This window comes from Eupeodes corollae, chromosome 3 (assembly GCF_945859685.1).
Source record: "Eupeodes corollae chromosome 3, idEupCoro1.1, whole genome shotgun sequence".
NCBI lineage: Eukaryota > Metazoa > Arthropoda > Insecta > Diptera > Syrphidae > Eupeodes > Eupeodes corollae.
In genome coordinates, this window is record NC_079149.1 from 47,019,373 (window position 1) to 47,039,187 (window position 19,815).

General features: G+C 34.3%; 1 protein-coding gene across 3 annotated transcripts in view; it reads right to left on the reverse strand.

Annotated features, from left to right (window-relative positions):
• The window catches only part of LOC129948857 (amphiphysin), a 98,269-nt gene extending 78,764 nt beyond the window's left edge, over nt 1-19,505 (reverse strand). For all 3 annotated transcript variants that reach the window (XM_056059975.1, XM_056059974.1, XM_056059973.1), the window contains exon 1: nt 19,351-19,505. In XM_056059975.1, coding sequence (XP_055915950.1) covers nt 19,351-19,428 — 78 coding nt within the window. In that variant the 5' untranslated portion in view covers nt 19,429-19,505. The remainder of the gene's footprint in view (nt 1-19,350) is intronic.
• Between the last annotated feature and the right edge of the window lie 310 nt (nt 19,506-19,815).

Below are 19,815 nucleotides of genomic sequence, written 5' to 3' on the forward strand. Positions count from 1 at the left end.
TAGCTACATAATTCTTCCCACTCACTAGTCGTTCCACATGAGCTGATAATTATTATTTAATTTTCAAAGCGGCAATTAACTAGTAAGTCTACTATAACCAAGCACACTATAATATATTTTATGAGGTTCAATTTATTTACGAAAGATATACTTTTCATTGTACCTACTTATCTACCTAACTATCAGATTTATGCGAATTAATCTGTCTTAATGGAAACATTAACTTAAGTTTCAAAAAAAAAGTTTAAAGGTCTCCTAATTTAATTACTCGCTATTATTATGGCTTCAAAAAGATGATAATTTTTAAATCAAATAAACAAAGCAATAAGCATGGAATATACAGGGTCCCAAGCTCTTAAAAAAAAAAACTTTCCAGAGAATTTTATTATGTCATTTAGGAACTTTTTTATAGAGAAATTCCTTTACCTAGTGTTTTTTTTTTTAAATTTGCTTGCAGACTTCAAAATGGTTTTATAGTCAATTCAAACACTTACTGGAAGTATCTACAAACAACCCCTTTTAGAAGGAATGTACTATAAAATGGAACATATTACACATCTCAATTTTGAAAATAAAATCAAACATCCATGAAAAATCTTTTTACCATAAAAATAAAGTTTTTGTTTTCCTTGTTGTTGTTCAAGAATTTCCCAAGCACTTAATAAAACTAAGAAATGGCGCGGCAAGTTAAACCAGCAAAACCTAGGCACACAACACAAAACCTCAAAGAACACCTCCGTAAACACTTAACTGTTGAATAACACGCAAGGTCACGTGAGATACTTTCGGAAAGCACGAATTCCCTAGAAATTATATTCGTAAAACCAGAAGAGAACGAGCAGCAATTGGTTTGAAAGTTTTACATCAACTTGGGGCGAGCCCGAGCGATGCCATTTGAAGGTGAAGAAAGAAAAGAAGGGAAGGATTGTTCTTGCCTGGATGATTGCATGTTCTGGATGTGTGGTGCACACTTCTTTCCAACATTCCCAGGAAATTCGGAATCACAGCCATTTAGCTAGTTCGTTATTTAACAACGAAATGACTCCCACATGCTGACTGACGTGCCCTTCAGATTAGATGAAGAGAAAAATAAATATAGAACTGCATGCAGTAATAGGGCGCTTCTTCTTACGTGCCATCAGGAAGTTATATGTTTATTTTTTGTTGTTGTTAATTCTCATGAAGAAAAAATGGGGTGTTAAGGAAATAATTCCGCAATTGCTCTGGGCTTAGGTGCCCTTTTAGACGTATTACTTAAGATTTTATAGAACGGGATATTTCCATGGAAAAACGAAAAATTAATTCCATCCTATGCTTCTTATGTTCGTATAGCGATGGCAATGACAGTTAACTAAGAAATAAGCTTTCAGCTATATACAAATTGTTGTGCAGTAAATATGTTTAAGGTGTTTAAAATTTAAAATAAAACTTTCATAGAATTGGATTCTTTTTAAAACAAGGTTACTTTCCAAGGAAAACCGATTTGGGTCATTATGATGTCCTTTAAAACAATGAAAACATCAACATTTATTGTTTTTCTTAGAAGTGCGATTTGCTATGCGTCAGCTTTTGCGTTGCGAGTCCTTGTAAAAAGCAGACTTTCCATTCTAAAGGGTATACTTAAATTGAGTTTTCTCCAAAGAAAGGGAACTCAATTTTGGCAGCTGTACACCATACACAAATCATTGAAGTTTATAAAATTCATTATAAAAATGACAAATTCATTTACAGCCCGCAAAATTGAAGCACGGCAAAAGTTAAACTGTTCGTAAGACTTAAGATGTTGAAATCAAACCGTGTATGCTTCAGAATAGGCTAAGTTCATATCGGACAACTGAATGTCAAAAAGGACCAATTTGGGATATGTAAGCTGTCACAACAAAAATGACGTTTATGACGTAATGTGATAGAGCAAATAGACTCTTTACAAAAGACAGATAGACGGTCGGTGACAGTCAATTTGACTATCAAAAATGTGACAATCACTTGTCACTTTAGCGGATTCCGTTTTCACTATTAATGGACTTCGTTCTTCTTTACAATGAAAAATAAACAGCGTCTCTTAAAAACACACTTATTTTTTGGAATTAAAATTAAACCTCTTATTGAAAACCCCTATTTTTAAAATTTATTTCTTAATACCAGCTTAGATCAAATACGACATGACTTGATATAATTAAGCGTTCAATTTGTTTGCATTTTAAAAAAAGACACATTTCAACTATAAAAACTTGCCCCCATAGTCATGACCCTAGACAAGCTTTATAAAACATTAAACTGACTTCTTTTCATATATTAAATATATAGTGCTGCTTTATTAATATTGACGTGCACTTGATGCACAGTGAACTCACTTAGTTGAGAAGAGTACCTAAGTATAATAATAATAGTATAAATTATATTTAACAATGACAATGAATTGCAACAATAAAAATACCACAATATAGAGATCTTAGAATTACAGTACAAAATTCTTGTCATCTACTATTTATATAATATTACTGACTATTGCATCGATGTGTTGCTTATACACAACAAGGGCTGTCAGCGCTTACTTTTGTCTCACTGATTTTAAGTGACAATGTTGGTTCACACCGATGCACTATTCTAGTGCAATTACTTTATTTACAAGCAGAATTGAGAGCTTCAGTTGAAATAGGGTCGAAGTTGAAATGACATTTGTTGCCTTACGTTTTATTTTATTGCATTGCTTTCATTAAAAAATAGAAAAAAAATATTTATTACAAGTGTAATGTCTACAGACGTAATTTCTACAAACACACACATCATTAAACAATGATCTGGAAGTATCTGTCAAAACCAACTTTTCAACCCAGGTTTTCTGTAACAACTAACTAACTATTGTTAGCCATCTTTAACAGTTGCCGTTTAAAAACAAAAAGATTGTGCCAATGACAATGAATTGCAACAATAAATATACCACAATATAGAGATCTTAGAATTACAATACAAATCATCTACTATTTATACAATATCACTGACTATTACATGGATGTCTTGCTTATACACAACGAGGTCTGTCAGCGCTAACTTTTGTCTCACTGATTTTTAGTGACAATGTTGGTTCCCACCGATGCACTATTCTGGTGCAATTACTTTATTTACAAGCAGAATCCAGAGCTCCAGTTGAAATAGGGTCGAATTTTCGACTCAAGTTAAGTTGAAATATGTTGAAATGACATTTGACGTCTCACGTATTATTTTATTGCATTATTTACAAGCAGGATCCAGAGCTCCAGTTGTTGACTCACGTTTAGTTGAAATTGTTGAAACTACTTTCGACGGTTCACGTATTTTTTCATTGCATTCTTGTCATTAAAAAAAATAGAAAGATACTGGTGATAACGAAAGTAATGTCTACACACGTAATTGAATCTGGAAGTATCTGTCAAAACCAACTTTTCAACCCAGGTTTTCTGTAACAAATTCAAATTCGAGTTTCAAGATTTTCTATTTTTCTAACTATACTGTTAACAATCGTTAACTGTTGCCGTTTATAAACAAGCACGTTGATAGAATTTGTAACAACCCGACGTCATCACATCGTTCCTCAAATCATTGTTGATGTGTCAAATAGTTCGGGAGCTAAGTTGAAAGTGTTGAAATGTCAAAGTGAATGATTTGTTTGCAAACAATTAAATTGAAGGTACAAATTATTAAGCCAATGTTTTTCTTTGATTCCTCTTTTTGCTTTTCATCTTTTCGTTAAAAAACCAAATACTTCATTCAGAAAATGTTTTCTAATGCATGTCAACATTTTTTATTAAAATTCTTAAGCAAGTTAAGAGCAGCTTGAATTTTTCTTCATTATTTATTTTGCGATTAAAAGTTAAATACATATACTTTTTTTCAATTTTAATATTGATAGATTGACTGATAAACAATTCGTTTAAAATATTAGTTCCTAAATAAATCTAAAAAGTTTAAAAAATTCGTAAAAATAGACATGTTCAGAAGACATAAAGGACTTGAAAGTAGAGCAAATTTCTACCATCTGATTGGCCAACTACCAACAAAAATGCCTTCTAATAAGGCAACTTCATTGGAAAGCTGACTGGAAAGTAAGTCAAGAAAAAGCAGCCTAAGGCATCTTGCACATGAGCTAAGAACTAAGAACTACGAATTGCGAATTGTGGATGTTCGCATATTTTGACTTTTCTTTCACATAAGCTTTATTTCTATTCGCAGACAGCGACGAATTAAATTACACTTTTCTCCATATTTTACTTAAGCACGATCCTTCACACAAAAATAAAACAGGAGTGGTATAATTTTGAGGTTATGTTTCACGCGAACAATTTATTCGTTGCAGTGTGGATGGTATGTGGAACGCGAATTGTTTGACAGTTCGTAGCAACCAAACTACAGTTTTATTTATTTATTTATTTTGTATTTTACAAAATTTTACTGTTTTAAAGAACATAATGCAAATTTTATTATCCTGACTTGACTTTTTGAAAATAACGTTTGTTCGTCCATTCGGTGTTCGCTCTCATGTGCAAGGCCCTTAACTATTAACGAAAATGACAGTTGATATTGTTTTTTTTTTTATTGAACTGAAAACTGAACTCTATAATTCTGTATTTTTTTTATTTTCTGCACAATTCCATTTTGTGTAAAATAGGGTTACTTGACAATTTGAAAATAGAAAATACTTGTAGCTTGCCTCAGAACTGTTTTGCAGACAATAATGTATTTGGTAGTTTTTGTACGATAAACTGAAGGTAGATTTTTGGTAAGTAAGTTCTGAATTTGAAATGTATGGCACTTGAAAAGGGAACTACTTGCCTTGGCCAAAATGTACGTTCAAAGAATGCATTTGACTGTGAATCAAGTCCCTTATGTTGTCTGAACCTGCTTAATGACACTTTAATAATTTTTGTATGACAATAGTTATCAATTGTTCAAAAAGAACAGACCTCTGCTTCCCAAGTGCTTCCGAGTCGAGTCAAACTCATTTCAAATTGGAGAATATTAGCAAAGAGTCAATGCAAGCTTTGACATCGCATGTAAAGGAAGTAAGAGGAGGATTGACTTTTGGAGGCATACAAAAATAAAACTGTTGACTTTGACGTTTATGCACAAGGTTTTCCAATAAGAGGTTTTAGTTTCATTTGGTATTTTGAAGCTGTCACCTATTGAAATTTAACAATTAAAAACTATGCCATTACTTAAAATGCCAATAAACAAAAAGCCTATAGAACAAACAAATATTGGATAGTTTAGTAAATACACCTGTACAATGTACGTACAGATAGATTACAAGTTTCTCAACATTCTCCTTGGCACAAACGTGTATTTCCCAATGCATTAAATTCTCTATAAGCTTTCTTCAAAGAAATTACATTTTCTTTTTGAATATCTAATTCAAATAAGACTGACGCCACAAATACTACGCAGATATTCAGTGTAAGCAAACAGTTAAAGTGAATTTATTTTGAAATCAGTCATTGCTTTGAGTGTTTTTAACATTTACACATTTTTATTTTTTTAATTTAAGTTGGTTGTTCATAAAAAGAAAGAGAGAAAAATTAAAAAAATGTCAAATGCACAAACGGAACATTCAATATTTACTAAAGCGTATAATTATTCCACCTGTTTCGTATTTACTTGTCATATTTATAGTACCAAACCAAACCAACCTCCTTTTTAGTTGTGTATTTATGAGATACAATTTTTAATCACTGAGAAGCAAAAGCAGATTCATTGCTCCAAGTGATTGTCCCAAATGAAAACAAAATGCAGAAAAAATAGAAAACAACAAAATATAAAAACAAAAATAAAATTGCTCTAGGAGTAGAGAGAAATGAAAAATAAAACTGCTCTATATGCACTTATTAGGCTTCCTTATCCTACTTTATCATACAGAGGTTTCAGCTGAGTGACAACGAATAAATCTGCAGTAAAACAAGTTAATAAAAAAGTATAAAAACAAAAAATAAAAATACCTAATACTCGCAAATGGTGACATACTCGTATATGTATCTTTTTCTATTCTACGGACGAATCTTCGTCCGTCGTCGGTAGTATCTGCTACTCCCCCTCTGGCTTTTGGGTTAGTTAAGATGTACAAAAGTATTTATGCAATTCAAGCGAACGAAAGGTAATTCACATGTGAACAAGTTCCATATATTTTGTTATGATATTATTGTTGTTGTTGATGTTGTTGTTTTTCTCTTGATGGTTTGTTGTTATTGTCGTTTGATTTGTACATTTGTTGTTTTGATGTGTTTGATATCTTGCGGGAGGCAAAATGTATCCACCCATAATAAGAAACAAAAGGTGGACTGATAGGTACATAGATAATGACAAGTGCTTGAGGCCTCTCGTCTTTGGGGGGCCATTTATTTGTCTGTTAATGAATATGATTAATTCAATGTACAAATCAAGATTTTCATGTTTTTACAACGAAACAAATGATATAAGCATTGAACTCTTAACTTTATTGACACATTACATCAGGCGTTTTTCTTTTTTACTTCCGAACAGAACTTGAACTGTCAATCAAAAAATTGTTTCCTTTTTACAGGTAAGACCTTTCAGAGCATCGAATTTGTGTTTCTTTTTTTGTTCTGAACGTGTTCCGGGATTTTGTCAGTTCTATGAGCTTATAAGTGAATATTCCGAGTTGAAGGCTATAGACCAACATTTGACAGTATAAATCAAAAGAAAAACTATGTTCACATGTTTTTCAAAATTAATTACGAGCGTTGAGAACACGCTTTATTCAGAGGATGTTCAGAGCATTTTCAGAGCAATCTCGATATGCTCGAACTCTATTCAGATCTATTTTTGTGAACCTATTAACATAGGCTTAATCATGGGTTTATTTTGAATATATCGCCATTTGAGCAACTATCATCTTTTGACACTTGACAAGTTATAACGACGCCATTAATAAAAATGGAATGATACAACGAAAATAATGACAATTTTGTCGGTTTTTAAAGAAAACTTCCGTCAACGAGTTATTCCTCCTTGGGCAGCAAGATCTTTTGAGCATGCCTTTTTTTAATGAGTTGGTGATGTAACCTTATTATTAATATATGTATACATTTAAAGATCTTTAATATGGAATGCTTCAGGGATCTTCTAATGAAATCGAAAAATCAAAATCTCGAGACATAAGGTCATATGCAAAAAGATGAGTTCAAGCTCTTTACACACTTTTCTGATGACTTTCTTAGAGTGGTATGCAAAAAAAAAATACAGAGACCGAGATCGATCTCAAGCTGTGAGTTCACACAAAGTGTTGAGATCTGTATCTCGACGAAAGCTCTATGAGAGAAAGTTCTAACTTTGATATGCAAAAAGATGAGCAATTGCTCGATTGCACGAGATCGATCTCACAAATTGTTGAGGATGGGTTTTTTCTTACTCAGTTGATAAACAACTATGAACATGGACGAATTTTAATTTCGAGATACAAATCGTGTTTATAAAAATAGAAGATGTCCAATTTAGCGAAACAGGTGTGCAATTATTGATAGATGAGTTTTCTTGAAACACGCGGTAGTGCTTTGAAATCAAGAAAAAATGACGATTTTTCTGCACCTAGCGGTGTTGGTGAAGGCATTGGTGTCACTCAATCAACGATATCTAGGGTTGTACAGCAAGTCGCAACAAAAATTGCAAACCGTGCAGCTGATTGGATCATATTCCCACACTCTGAAGAAATAGAAGAAGCGCAAAGGTTATGGAGCAGTAAGTATGAGTTTACTTACGCCATTGGTACTCTGGATTGTAAACATGTGTGTATAGGGAAACCACTCTAACACCACGAGGAGTACGTCAACCGCAAAGAATAGTACACAATAAATGTACAGGCTACGTGTAACGCGGATGATAAATTTACAAGCGTCAAAATAAGCAATTTTTTTTCCCAGTCCTTTAGAATTATTTTCTTATTTCCATTATTTTTAAATCTATTTTGCTTTTTAAGCGGGACTTCATATTTGACATAATTTTTTTTTTCACTTATGTCCTCGCAAAATTTCACTAAGATGGTCAGCATTGTTGTTTATAATTACACTTTCATTTTCGCTTTCAGAAGACATTTTTCTTTCTTGACTCGACTGACCGCACAGAAACTACTGTTTTAACTAGTGCAAGTGCATACAAAGAGCTTTGAGATTGTTCTCATTTCACTAAGTCAGAAATTTAGAGAGTGATCGATCTCACATGCGAGTTCAAGCTTTTCAGCTCTGGATCTGAGAACTTTCTCATCTTTTAGCATACGACCCATAATGTCGAACTTAACAATCTAGAGTGCCAAAAATCAAGGAGACCAAAAGATCGAAAGCGAAAATCTTGAAAGACAAATTCTCGATTAAGTTGTTTTTAAAAAAACGAAGGGACTTTAAATCAATTAATTTGATAGCGAAGAATTTTTAGTTAAACTCATACTGAATGTGCCAACAGCTGTTTCGCGTTTAAAATTTTGACAGAGTAAGAATAATACTTTCAAGAAAAAAATAAGTCACTACTATATTGAAAATATATTCCCAGTAAAAGCTATGTAGCCCAAAAAGTGCGTTTTTTTCAAAGAAGTTTTAGTCGTACCCATTGCGCCAGCTATATGCTAGTTTGATTAAAAAGTTCGTGAGACTGTAATGCTAGTGGCCAACACTTATGGTCCCTATATATTGACAACGATTTTGGGCGAAAAATCATCTGACTTAACGAATTTTCTTCGTCGGCTACGGGCTACAAAATTGTGTCATCTGAATCTCGAAAAAATGGTACGAGAGTTAAAATTTTGAGTGGAATTGTGGAGTAATGGCATCAATTTTTTCTTCGTAAAATCGTTCTATACCAAAATCCGAAAAAAAATCAATCACAAAAAGCCAATATTTTCTAAAACTCAGTTCTAAACCATCAACGAGGTCTTGAAAAATTGGAGTGGTTGCCAGACTTGTCATCACTTGAACATAATATATGCGTATTCTGTTTTGACTGAGTTTTTTTTTTATTTGCGGACACTAAAAGACACAGTGTGAGCATTAGAAAAAGAGGGAGCGTTTGACAGGAGGAGTCGGTGTACATTGATTTTGAATTCCTGAACATTGCAATGATAAGGAAAGATAGAGCGTGGCAAGGCATTCCACATTCGCGTAGTACTGCTGAAAAATTAATCTCTGTACTTCGTAGTAAGGACTAAGTTGGGCTTAAGGGTAAACTGATGGGCATTCCTAGGAGCACGGGTATTACGATTAAATTGTTTAAAGGGAGGAATGCAACTGGCTATTTCACTAGAGCATAGTCCGTTAAAATAACGGTATCAAAACGTGAGACTAGAAACTTTTGCGACGATGTTCGAGTGACGCAATCCAGTTGATGATGTTCATATCACCAATCAATTAAAAAGCTCTTTTTTGAATACTGTCCAAGAGGCTTTAAAAAGTTTCTTGCATCGTCTCAAGAAATCTAGAAATCTTGCCGCATTTTTGGCGACATCGCGTATGTGATCGCTCCACAAAAGTTGGTTGCCGATGCACATTCTAAGGATGTCTAAATGATCAGTTTCGTTGATGCAAGTGCCACTCATTGATAGTGGCAAGGAGGGTATATCTCGTTGTAACAATACAAGACAACATTGGGTTTCCAAAGCATTAAATTCCACATGGTTTTTTATTCCCCATTGAACAATGCTGTGTAGGTCGGAATTTAATGAGGTAATCATATTTTTCCGTTGCAGTTCCACATTCGAAGAGAAGGGCTGTGAGTCTGCAAACAATTATGAAAAGCTAAGAGTGCTATCGTCAGCGAAACAATGTATTGAATTAAAAGTAGCCGACAGGAGATCATTTATAAAAGTGAGGAATAGGGTCGGACACAAAACGGAGCCCTGGGCACACCAGCATTTATTTTATGGGTTTCAGACTTGAATCCGTCCAAGACAACTGGAATTGGGGGTTTCTTTAATTGCTTCATAGATTCTCAAGATTTAAAGTCCCCTTTATTAACAAACCCCAGCAGGCGATAACATTAACAAGAAAAAGTATCTTGAAGTGGTCTTATTTGTTTTTTCTAGATTTTGAATATCGATTACCACTTAACCCTCTCTTCACCCTTTGAGGTTCTTAACAACGTCACAGGGAGTTAATCTGGCTTGCTTTGCGGAGGAGTGGTTCCCCGGATAAATGAATTGCATTTTCACATCTTACACGAAAGTACATCAAATGACAAAAAGGGTGGAAAGAGAAATAGAAATCGAAGGATAATCTGATTAAAAATAAACACGGGAACCTCTCATTCATCCTCTCTGATAAAAATTGTTCAGCAAACAGAGGAAATAGTAGAGGTTTCAGTATCTTGAAAGTATTGTTTCTACTCAAGGCGGAACCGAAGAACGTCGAATTACCAAAAATCTGCAGATCTTTAGTAATAGTTGCCTAGGAAACCCAATGAATATCCAATGAGGAGCTACATAGGAAAACGAGTCAGAAAACCATTAACAGATTTTTCAAAATATAGATTTTTATTATTTTTGATCCTGTAAAAAGATAGAAGTGCCAGAACTTTACTGGGCATTGCCATACTCATTGATAACGTCATGATTCCTACTAAAAGTTATTTTATAAAAAAAATCGACACATTTTATCATGCTAAACTTTTTTCCTAAGAAAATCAGAAAACAAAACATTTATTCTATCAATCCTAAAGTAAGGTTACAAAAATAGACATTCACAATTTATTTTTTACGATGCAAAACCCGACGAAAGTCGTAAACTTTTGAACTCTATTGTATGTTTTTTTGCTTCAACTTGAATTGGGACTTTCAACGCATGTTTAAACTTAATCTGTCCAAATCTAATATTTGTTTATAATTAATACTAAAAATCATGAATTTTCATCTGTGTATATGTTTATGCTATTTTTGCAAAAGAAAATTTAAAAAAATAAAAATTTTAATAAAAAAAAAACTCGAACTCTTGTCGCAATTCATAGAAGAGTTTGTTTTTTGTTTTCTTCTCCCAAAGTTTATCTATTTATTATTTGTTTTATGTATCTTCTCTTCAGCAGCAGTGTGTTCGTTTGTATATTTTGAGATTTACGAGTGCAATAACTATCTATAGATATTTTGTTAAAATTATTTTGATCTAATTTTGGTTTCAGCAATCTGTTACTTGTTGCGAGACTAAAAAACACAACACACATGTTTGCTCTGCTTATTTTTTTTCTTTTTAGTTGGTGAGGACGGGCAGGAAGCCAATACCGGCACGCTATAGTGTAAAGTGAATAGAACCACACCGCTAGTCTTTTATGAAAAGTGCAGAACCAAGTGAACGATTCTTTCCTCTTTGAAACGTGCGTTTCGTGAGTTCATTTTCCCGGACTATGATGGTTTTTATGTGTTTTTCCTATTTTTAAGAGTTTCTTCGCAGTTTTTATTTCTTTATTGTTACATTCTCTTTTCTTGCAGGCAATAAATAGAAAACTTTTTCGCACGTACGATGGAATGCGAACGCACAACAGCCATCAGCAACTTAAATATTCGTTAGTTCATCCTAATAGCCGGCCGACGACAACAAAGACAGCGACAGCGGTGATGACTACGACGACGAAGACTGCCCTTCTCTATGCTATTGCCCCCAATTGGAGTTCATCGTGGTTGTAATTGTTATTCTATTGTTCCGATTGCCAGGGCCGTGTTGTTAAAAAAAAGAGTACCTATCTATTCATGCCCTACCTCAATCCCAAAATTAGAATTCGAATCTAGCCAAACCTGGGGCATAACATTATGTTTGGAAACTATGCGCTTGCATGAATTTCCTCTTAACGTTAACAGCTCCGTCAACCGCCACCCTTGTTGTGGTGCCTCGTGTATCTTTTGCTGATTGAAAGTACTATACCAAAACCCCTCATCCGTGTCGGGTTTATTTACAATTTCGTCTGAGTTTCGGGTAAAGCATACAAGTTAATTGGGCATAGATTTTGAATTATTTTCGAAATTTGAAGTGTGAAATACAAAAGTCAGAGAGACGAAAGGAGGAAAGATAAAAAATTTCCACAAAACACAGAATCTATATACGAAAAGAGGTCAATTAGGTGTGGGGTAGAATCAGAGGCAGAGACAGAGGCAGGGTGGGCCAAGCCGGTTGGTCGGTCGGTCGATTGGATAGAAATATATATTCGAGGAAATTTATTCACATGGGAATGTGAAGCGTGCTGTTGAATGATGTTTGAATGATGTTTCAAAGATTTCAGAGATCAATGTTGTCTAATTTGATTAAAGATTTATACAAATGTTTTCTTGTTTTTTTTTTTCTTTTATGGGTTATCTTTAGGAGAATATGGCCATCATTTTATAACTGAATTAGAATTCTGTGTAAACTTGAGAGTTGTATTTTTAATTTAATTTAAAAATGAAAAATGTTTTCTATACAATTTTAGAATTTATTACCCTGAGACTCTAGAATCAATCAGGATCTGAAACAATATTTATTTATAATGTCAAAAATTTTAGAAAGGTCTACATGTCTACGTAAAGAGCCAGGTTCTAGTAACTTGCATATCTCAAGCATTCCTGTGTGCGATTAATATGAGCGAAAGAGGGGACCAACAACTTGATGCTGAGTCCGAATGGATTATTTGAAAAGACCTTTTCACGTCAAGAGTCCTCTTGAAGAATTTGTCAATTAGTCGCAAAAGAAATTTCTTAAGCAGGTCGTCTCAATGGAGTATCTTATACAACTTTCTAAATGTAATTAAAATAATTAGTTTCTATATACAGAATATTTTTTCTTAAAAAAAATAAAAGTTAGGAATTTAATTAAAAATGAATGAAACTAAAAACATTGAAACATTGAATTACGCAGGCATTTCCAAAGAAGTTACCGTTATTTTAGATCCTAAATATTCCTAACTTTATATAATTTGTTTGCTTCCAAAAAGTTGAAAAGAGACTAAGTTAAAAATAAAGACATTTTTAATATAAAATTTAGTAGTTAACTTTTCCTGTTTTAAATCTTTCGTTTCGATAGAACACCTCGTTTACTATAAAAATGTTTAAAGCTAAACCCATGTACAAATAGACTATCTTCTAATTGTCTGACAATAGTAAACCATAGGTGGTATGTTGAATTAATTTGCTCAATTTCATGAGGCTAAGATCTGATAATGAGCTCCAGATGGAAGGATTGAGCAAGAGGTTTGTCTCGTTTCACTCTTTCAGGCTTAAATAATCATTAATTTTCAAAATATCTCTTTCAAGTGGAAATAGTGTTTCTGACAACAAAAAAGAAAACCTATATTCGAAAATGTTGTGTTTGTTATACAGTTTGCGAGGAGATCCAGGGATGTTTTAAAAGGAAACAGGTGAGGAGCTTTTATAGAAGAGTCAAAAAGAAAACAACGTGATTCACTAGCCGCCCTGGAGCCCGCAAAGTTAAAGAGGGGAATTCCGTATTCGAGACGCAGTCAATGCTAAAATTCTGGAGAGATCATTTCAACCAGCTGCTTAATGGTGATGAAGTCAACGATTCCGCCAGCGAGCAGCCACGTCAAATCCATTTGGTTGACGATCTAGAGTTGCACCCACCCGACCAGAGTGAGATCAAACTAGACATCACCAGGCTGAAGTCGAACAAAGCGGCCAGTGATGACGGTCTGATGGCGGAGCTGTTTAAGTACGCTAGAGCAGATCTGGTAAGGAGCATGCACCAGCTAGTTACTAAGATTTGGTCGGAAGAGAGCATTCCCGACGAGTGGAACTTAAGCACCATCTGCCCGATCCATAAAATAGGTGACAGCCTTCTCTGCGCCAACTACAGAGGCATTAGCCTTATGAACATCGCGTACAAGATCTTGTGAACGGCTGAAGCCATTTCCTGACGAACTAATTAGCCCTTACCATTGTGGTTTCAGGTCTGGAAAATCTACCATCGACCAAATTTTTACTCTACGCCAAATCCTGGAAAAGACCCAAGAACATAACATCGAAACACACCATCTTTTCATCGATTTTAAAGCAGCTTATGACAGTGTAGACAGGAACGAACTATACCGTGCCATGTTAAGTTTTGGCATCCAACTTATCAGGATGACGCTGGAAAATGATCGTTGCTACGTCAAAATTGGAAGAGACTCGACCGAAACCTTCGAAACCACCAAAGGACTTCGACAAGGCGATGCGCTGTCATGTACGTAGCTGCTTCAATATTGTTCTATGGAAAGTACCAAACAAGCAGTGACGGGTGCTTTCTCTAATGTCGAGCCTGAGGCGAAGGAAATGGGTCTTGCCATTAACGAGGACAAAACGAAGTATTTACTGTCATAAAATAGAATCGATTCACACCGTAGACTTGGTGAAAATGTGACAATTGACAGGTACACCTTCGAGGTGGTAAACGAATTTGTTTACCTGGGCACTGCTGTTAGTTCTGCTAATCGCTGTTTCTTTGACCTAAGTAAGCAGTTGAGGAATAAGGCCCTATCGCGAAGTACCAAAGAGACACTGTACAAATCTTTAATCATCCCAGTCTTGCTGTATGGTGCGTACGATCTATGGTCCGGTTTGTGTCGACAGGCAAAGTCACATGTGGCGGAGAAAATTTAATCAGGAGTTATACGAGCTGTACAGCGACTTGCCACTGTTTAAATAACTGCGTGTACAACGGTTAAGATGGTTAGGGGGCATGTCGAGCGAATGAACATCGAAACTCCACTCCGTAAGGTATTCAACGCCAAGCCTGAGGGAATAAGAAGCAGAGGCAGGCCACATCTCCGGTGGAGTGATCAAGTTAAGGCCGACGCACATCAACTTGGTATTCGAAACTGGAGGCAGCAAGCTAAAGATCGCGTAAGCTAGCGAAAGTTATTACTTGAGGCCCAGGAGCACAATGCGCTGTAGCACCAACTAAAGTAAGTAAGCAAATCAAGTATACAGCTTGTGGGCTGTATAAAAATTTAGAGAACGTCTTATAGTTCAAGTTCAAATAAAGCCGTGATTCTCTGAAACTTCTGGGTTTATACATACAAATATAAAAATAAGTATTACGAAGAAGTTTCCCAGTGCTGGAAATACCAAAAAATAGATCAATTTTCAACCAAATAATAACAATATTTTATAAAAAAAAAAATAGTAAGCTATGAGATAGTTGTTTCTTTTAATATCAAGTGCATTAACTGACTATTTTTTTTGGTATCTTTTTCCTCAAGCGTATTCCGGATCATAATTGAGTACTTTCTATTACTTGAATTTTTTTTCAGTAACTTTGATCATGATCCTTAAAACCGACATTTCATTTATTCTGAAAACTTTAACCATTCAGCTTTGAAAACAAGGCCCACTAATGGTAGTTAACCAAAACTCTAACTTTATTTGTCAAACGACCAAAACAAAAAGCATCACTTTTTCATTTTTTTTTTCTAAAGGAGACATTTTCTGTTGACTTAGTAGGAACAAAAATATACAAATATTCAGCCATTGTAATTGTTGAGTACTGACAAAGTTACTGTCTGAACATTATACGAGCTCTACCTCATTTGAATGAGATAAAGGTTTTTTATTTTTGTGAGATTTGTCTTAAAATTATTTTGCACACGAATACTAGAAAAGACTCAAAACGATGAGATTTGAGATTGAACGTTTTGCATACCACGCATACCTTTCTTCAACTTTTCTAAGATCGTAATGTCATGTTTGATTTACATCTTGAGTTCGAAATTTTTTACGAATGTAAAACTTTCCATATACAGACATGGACATTAAAATAGACACAGAGCCAGTTCCTAAGAGTAAAATCAAATTAAAACAACAACATGCATTAGAAGCAGTTTTAACCTTACTTAAAACAAAAAAAAAGTTAGACTTTGTTATGCAAAATAACGTGGGTTTTATTTTTTGTTTGCTTGTTGATTGTTTGGAGATGAACCGTTAATTAGTTAAGATTGTGTTTTTGGTGGAAATTAAAATAGAAATACATTGGAACACAGACCTAAATATTTAACTAGTATCAAAAATATTAGTTTTTCAAATTTTGTTTACTTTTATAAAGCAAAAAGTTCACTTTAGGAAGTAAATTCAAATAATTTTAATAATTTTTTAATAAATTCTAAGGAAAACATGGGTCGCGGTAAACATTGTTCCATAGAAGAGAAAGCTGTCATTTTAGTTCTACGAAGTGAGGGAAAATCTTTGAGCGAAATAGCCAGAATAATGAGCAAATTTCTCAAGTTGATTGGAAAAGCAATTTAACCGCTGAGAGCCGAAAAACAGAGGGGAAAATCAAGCTAAACAACTCCAAGAGAAGACTGAAAAATAATTTGCGTCTCAAAAAAAGATCCTTACAAGTCTTCAAGGGAAATCAAAAACAACCTACAGCTTCCAATAACTTCCAGAACTGTTCGTAGAAGACTTGTTGAAGCTAACTTTCTAAGCAATTTCTAAGGAAAACAAAATATAACAAGGCGGTTTAAATTCGCCCACGATCGTTTTGATTGGAGTGGGCCAGAAGGAGGCAAAAAGTGGAGGTATGTTTTGTGGATGGACGAAACAAAGATAAATTTGTTCGGAAGTAATGGCAGACCGTAAGAAGGCTTAATTTGAAAGAACTGAATCCCAAATACATCCAGAAAACGGTCAAGAATTGTGGCGGCAGTACCATACTTTGGGGTAAATTTTCTTGGTATTGCGTTGGACCAATACATTTGATTGAGGGTAAAATGGATCAAAATATGAAGGTGAATATAATGAAGGATATGATGCTGCCTTATGCGGACGAGTACCTGCCTCTCAAATGTGTACTACAGCAGGACAACGGCCCTTAGAACACATCCAAATCTGCTCCAAAGTATTTTAAGGACCAAAAAATAATCGTATTGGATTAAGGACCAAAAAATCATCGTATTGGATTGGCCATCTTAATTACCTGACTTAAATTTCATAGAACATTTTCGGGGATATTTAAAATGTGCGAAACATTTAACAAAAAATTAAACCGAACTGTGGAGGATGGTTCAACATGAGTGGTACAATATTTCAATTGACAGATGCCGCCGATTATTTGTATCAATGTCCAACAGATGTCACACTGTAATTGAAGCCAAGGGCCAGACTACCTGATATTCAAATCATTTTTAAATAAAGAATAGCTTTGCATTTAATTTATTTTGTAAATTTTTGTATCTATTTTAATGTACACGAAATTTATCTTTTTTTTACAATTATAAATTTAAAACATTTTATATTATAATTTTACTGCAAATAATGGGTAATTTTAGTTTGAAAGAAAAAAAAAATAAGAAAAAATGACAAAAAAAATTTAATTTTTAAAACTCTGTTTGGTGTTTCTATTTTAATGTCCATATCTGTAGTTCCTAATACAGTCACGAGTAAAAATGATGAAAAGAAAACCTAACCTATGCATCCCTTCATATGACTTAGGATTGTCTTCAATTACGAAAAGCAGGATTAAGAATAAACACGACCTCAAACGAATCCAAGAAATCTAAAAGGTAGTTAAATAACAAAAAAAAACATTTTTTGAAACTTAAAAGTTTTGTAAAAATAGAATTATGTATTTTATAAACAATGAAGGAAGGATATGCTGCGTTTGACGAATTTATTTGGATATTATTAAAAACCACACATCGATAAGCAGGTAAGTTAAGAGAAAGCATTTTTCCATATTGAAATGCGGAAGCAAATGGGAATAACGATTTTAAATTTATTATCGCTTTTTTGAGAATAAAATTCACTGTTTTGAAAATCCACCTGTTTGCAGCAGGGAAGAGGTGACGGCTAGGAATTCTGAAACAAATGAATGCATGTGTTTTTTTCAATGGTATAATTATGAAGTACTAGCAGATGCCAGTGAATGTTTTCGAAGCTCATCAAAGCAACTTTTTCGGTCAGTTTGATGTACGAATAGATAATTTTAACTACCACACATTTTTCGTAATTATTTAAAAACAAAATTAATAGACATGATATTCGCATAAATAAATACGTGTCGAACTAACCAACTACACTTTTTTACCAATTTATACAATGTGAAGTGAATTTTTTGTAATTTTTGACAACGATCAGCTTCAAGGCCGCTTCATAGTTAAGCCCATTGTTATAGTTAGATATTATATTCCATTAGTCACACACCATATGGTCGTGCTTGACTTGACACCCAACTAACTACGTAGGTACATCACTTTGCATGGTAAACAGAGAGGTAGGTTTATATATCTATCTAAATGTTTATCTATGAATCAATCCACAATAGGTATCAACGAATGACATTCGCTTGAATCCTCCAAGTGTAGTTTCATTCATGTAAATTTGAGAGGTGCAAATCCACCCAAGATCTATTCTCCAATATTGAATCCCACAGATTGACGACTACGACGACTATGAAAACGACGAGAACGAACAGAACACCCACTTTTTGGAGACAGAAAAGAAACTTCCACAGCAACGCCCAATACACTAACACAATCGGTCTTCTCATTAATGTGACTGCAACTAGACATTTTAATTTTCTCGAGAAAAGCCATCTTCCCAAAGAAAATTCAAAAGATTAAACACAAAAATAAAATAATTTGTATTTTCCAATGGAGCTTTCTCCGTCGCGTAGCGTGGTCGAGTGGCCAGGCCATTGCTGTTGCCGGGATGGGATAGGCTTTGGCTATGGCTATGGCTATGGCTATGGCTATCATTTTCCTCTTTTCGTCGATTTAATGTTTTGTGTCACTGCTGGTTGCTGCTGGCTAAATTGACTTGACTAGAGTGTCAGCATTGGCGGCATCTTCGTCGTCATAGCCATCTCTCTAAAAGCAAGGGGCGTCCCAGCAAAAAGCAAGCAACTATCTGCCAGCAGCCGCTATTCTATTTTTGACCGCACACCAATTGGGAATTGGGTGTCCATCTAATTTTTTTCTCACAAAAACCAAAGAATACAAAACAGAGAAACAAAAAAAAAAAGTTGCCGAGAGGAAAATCATGAAGAACGAAATTCTTTCGCGGATCCTTCTTCTTTTTAAACTCACAATCACATAGTTATGAATCTATTTTTTGCACTTTATTGGATAATTTTTCAAGAAACTTGGAATTTTTTTCGTTTTTTTTTTCTTTTGATTCCATCACAAAATCTTTATTATTTGTTTATTTATCTCGCGCAAAGCAACAACACATTACACAGGGGGGATTTCACTCTTCAATCACACTTTGCGCATTTTAATCCACTCGAATTCTTTGTAGAGGAATTTTTGTAAAGGCTTTCGGATTGGAATTTGCTTTATTTTATTTTTGATGAAGGTTTTTTTTTTAAATTGAATTTTGCTGATTGGATTCCTTTTTTGTTTGAATTTTTTTCATTTTCGAAGGACACTTACCTTTTCTTTGGCACGTCCTGCATGTTTTTGAACTGATTTAGCTAACATCACTCCTTTACTTTCTGCCATATTATTCATTCACGACACCGATTTCGAACAGACTAACCCTTTTTCCAAAAGGTTCCCTCTGGCCAACGCAAGATTTTTCTTTTCGAGTGAGCAGAAAATAAAATAATTTGACAAACGGAATGGTGGGAGCGGATTTTGACAGTCAGCGAGATGCGATAATTGTGGATAGATGACGTCTGGAATGTTAGGGAAGTTGAACATTGTGGAGGTGTTTGATTTAAAAATCGGGTAGTTCTGTTTGCGTTCATTCACTACTGACAGTGATTTTAAAATATAAATCATTTTTACAAGAAACTTCGGGGGTTAGGACCGAAGGAAGTGAGGAATACATACAAAATGCAGGATGTATTTGTTTGTAAACATATTTTTTTCTTAACGAGGCAGATGGCTATACAA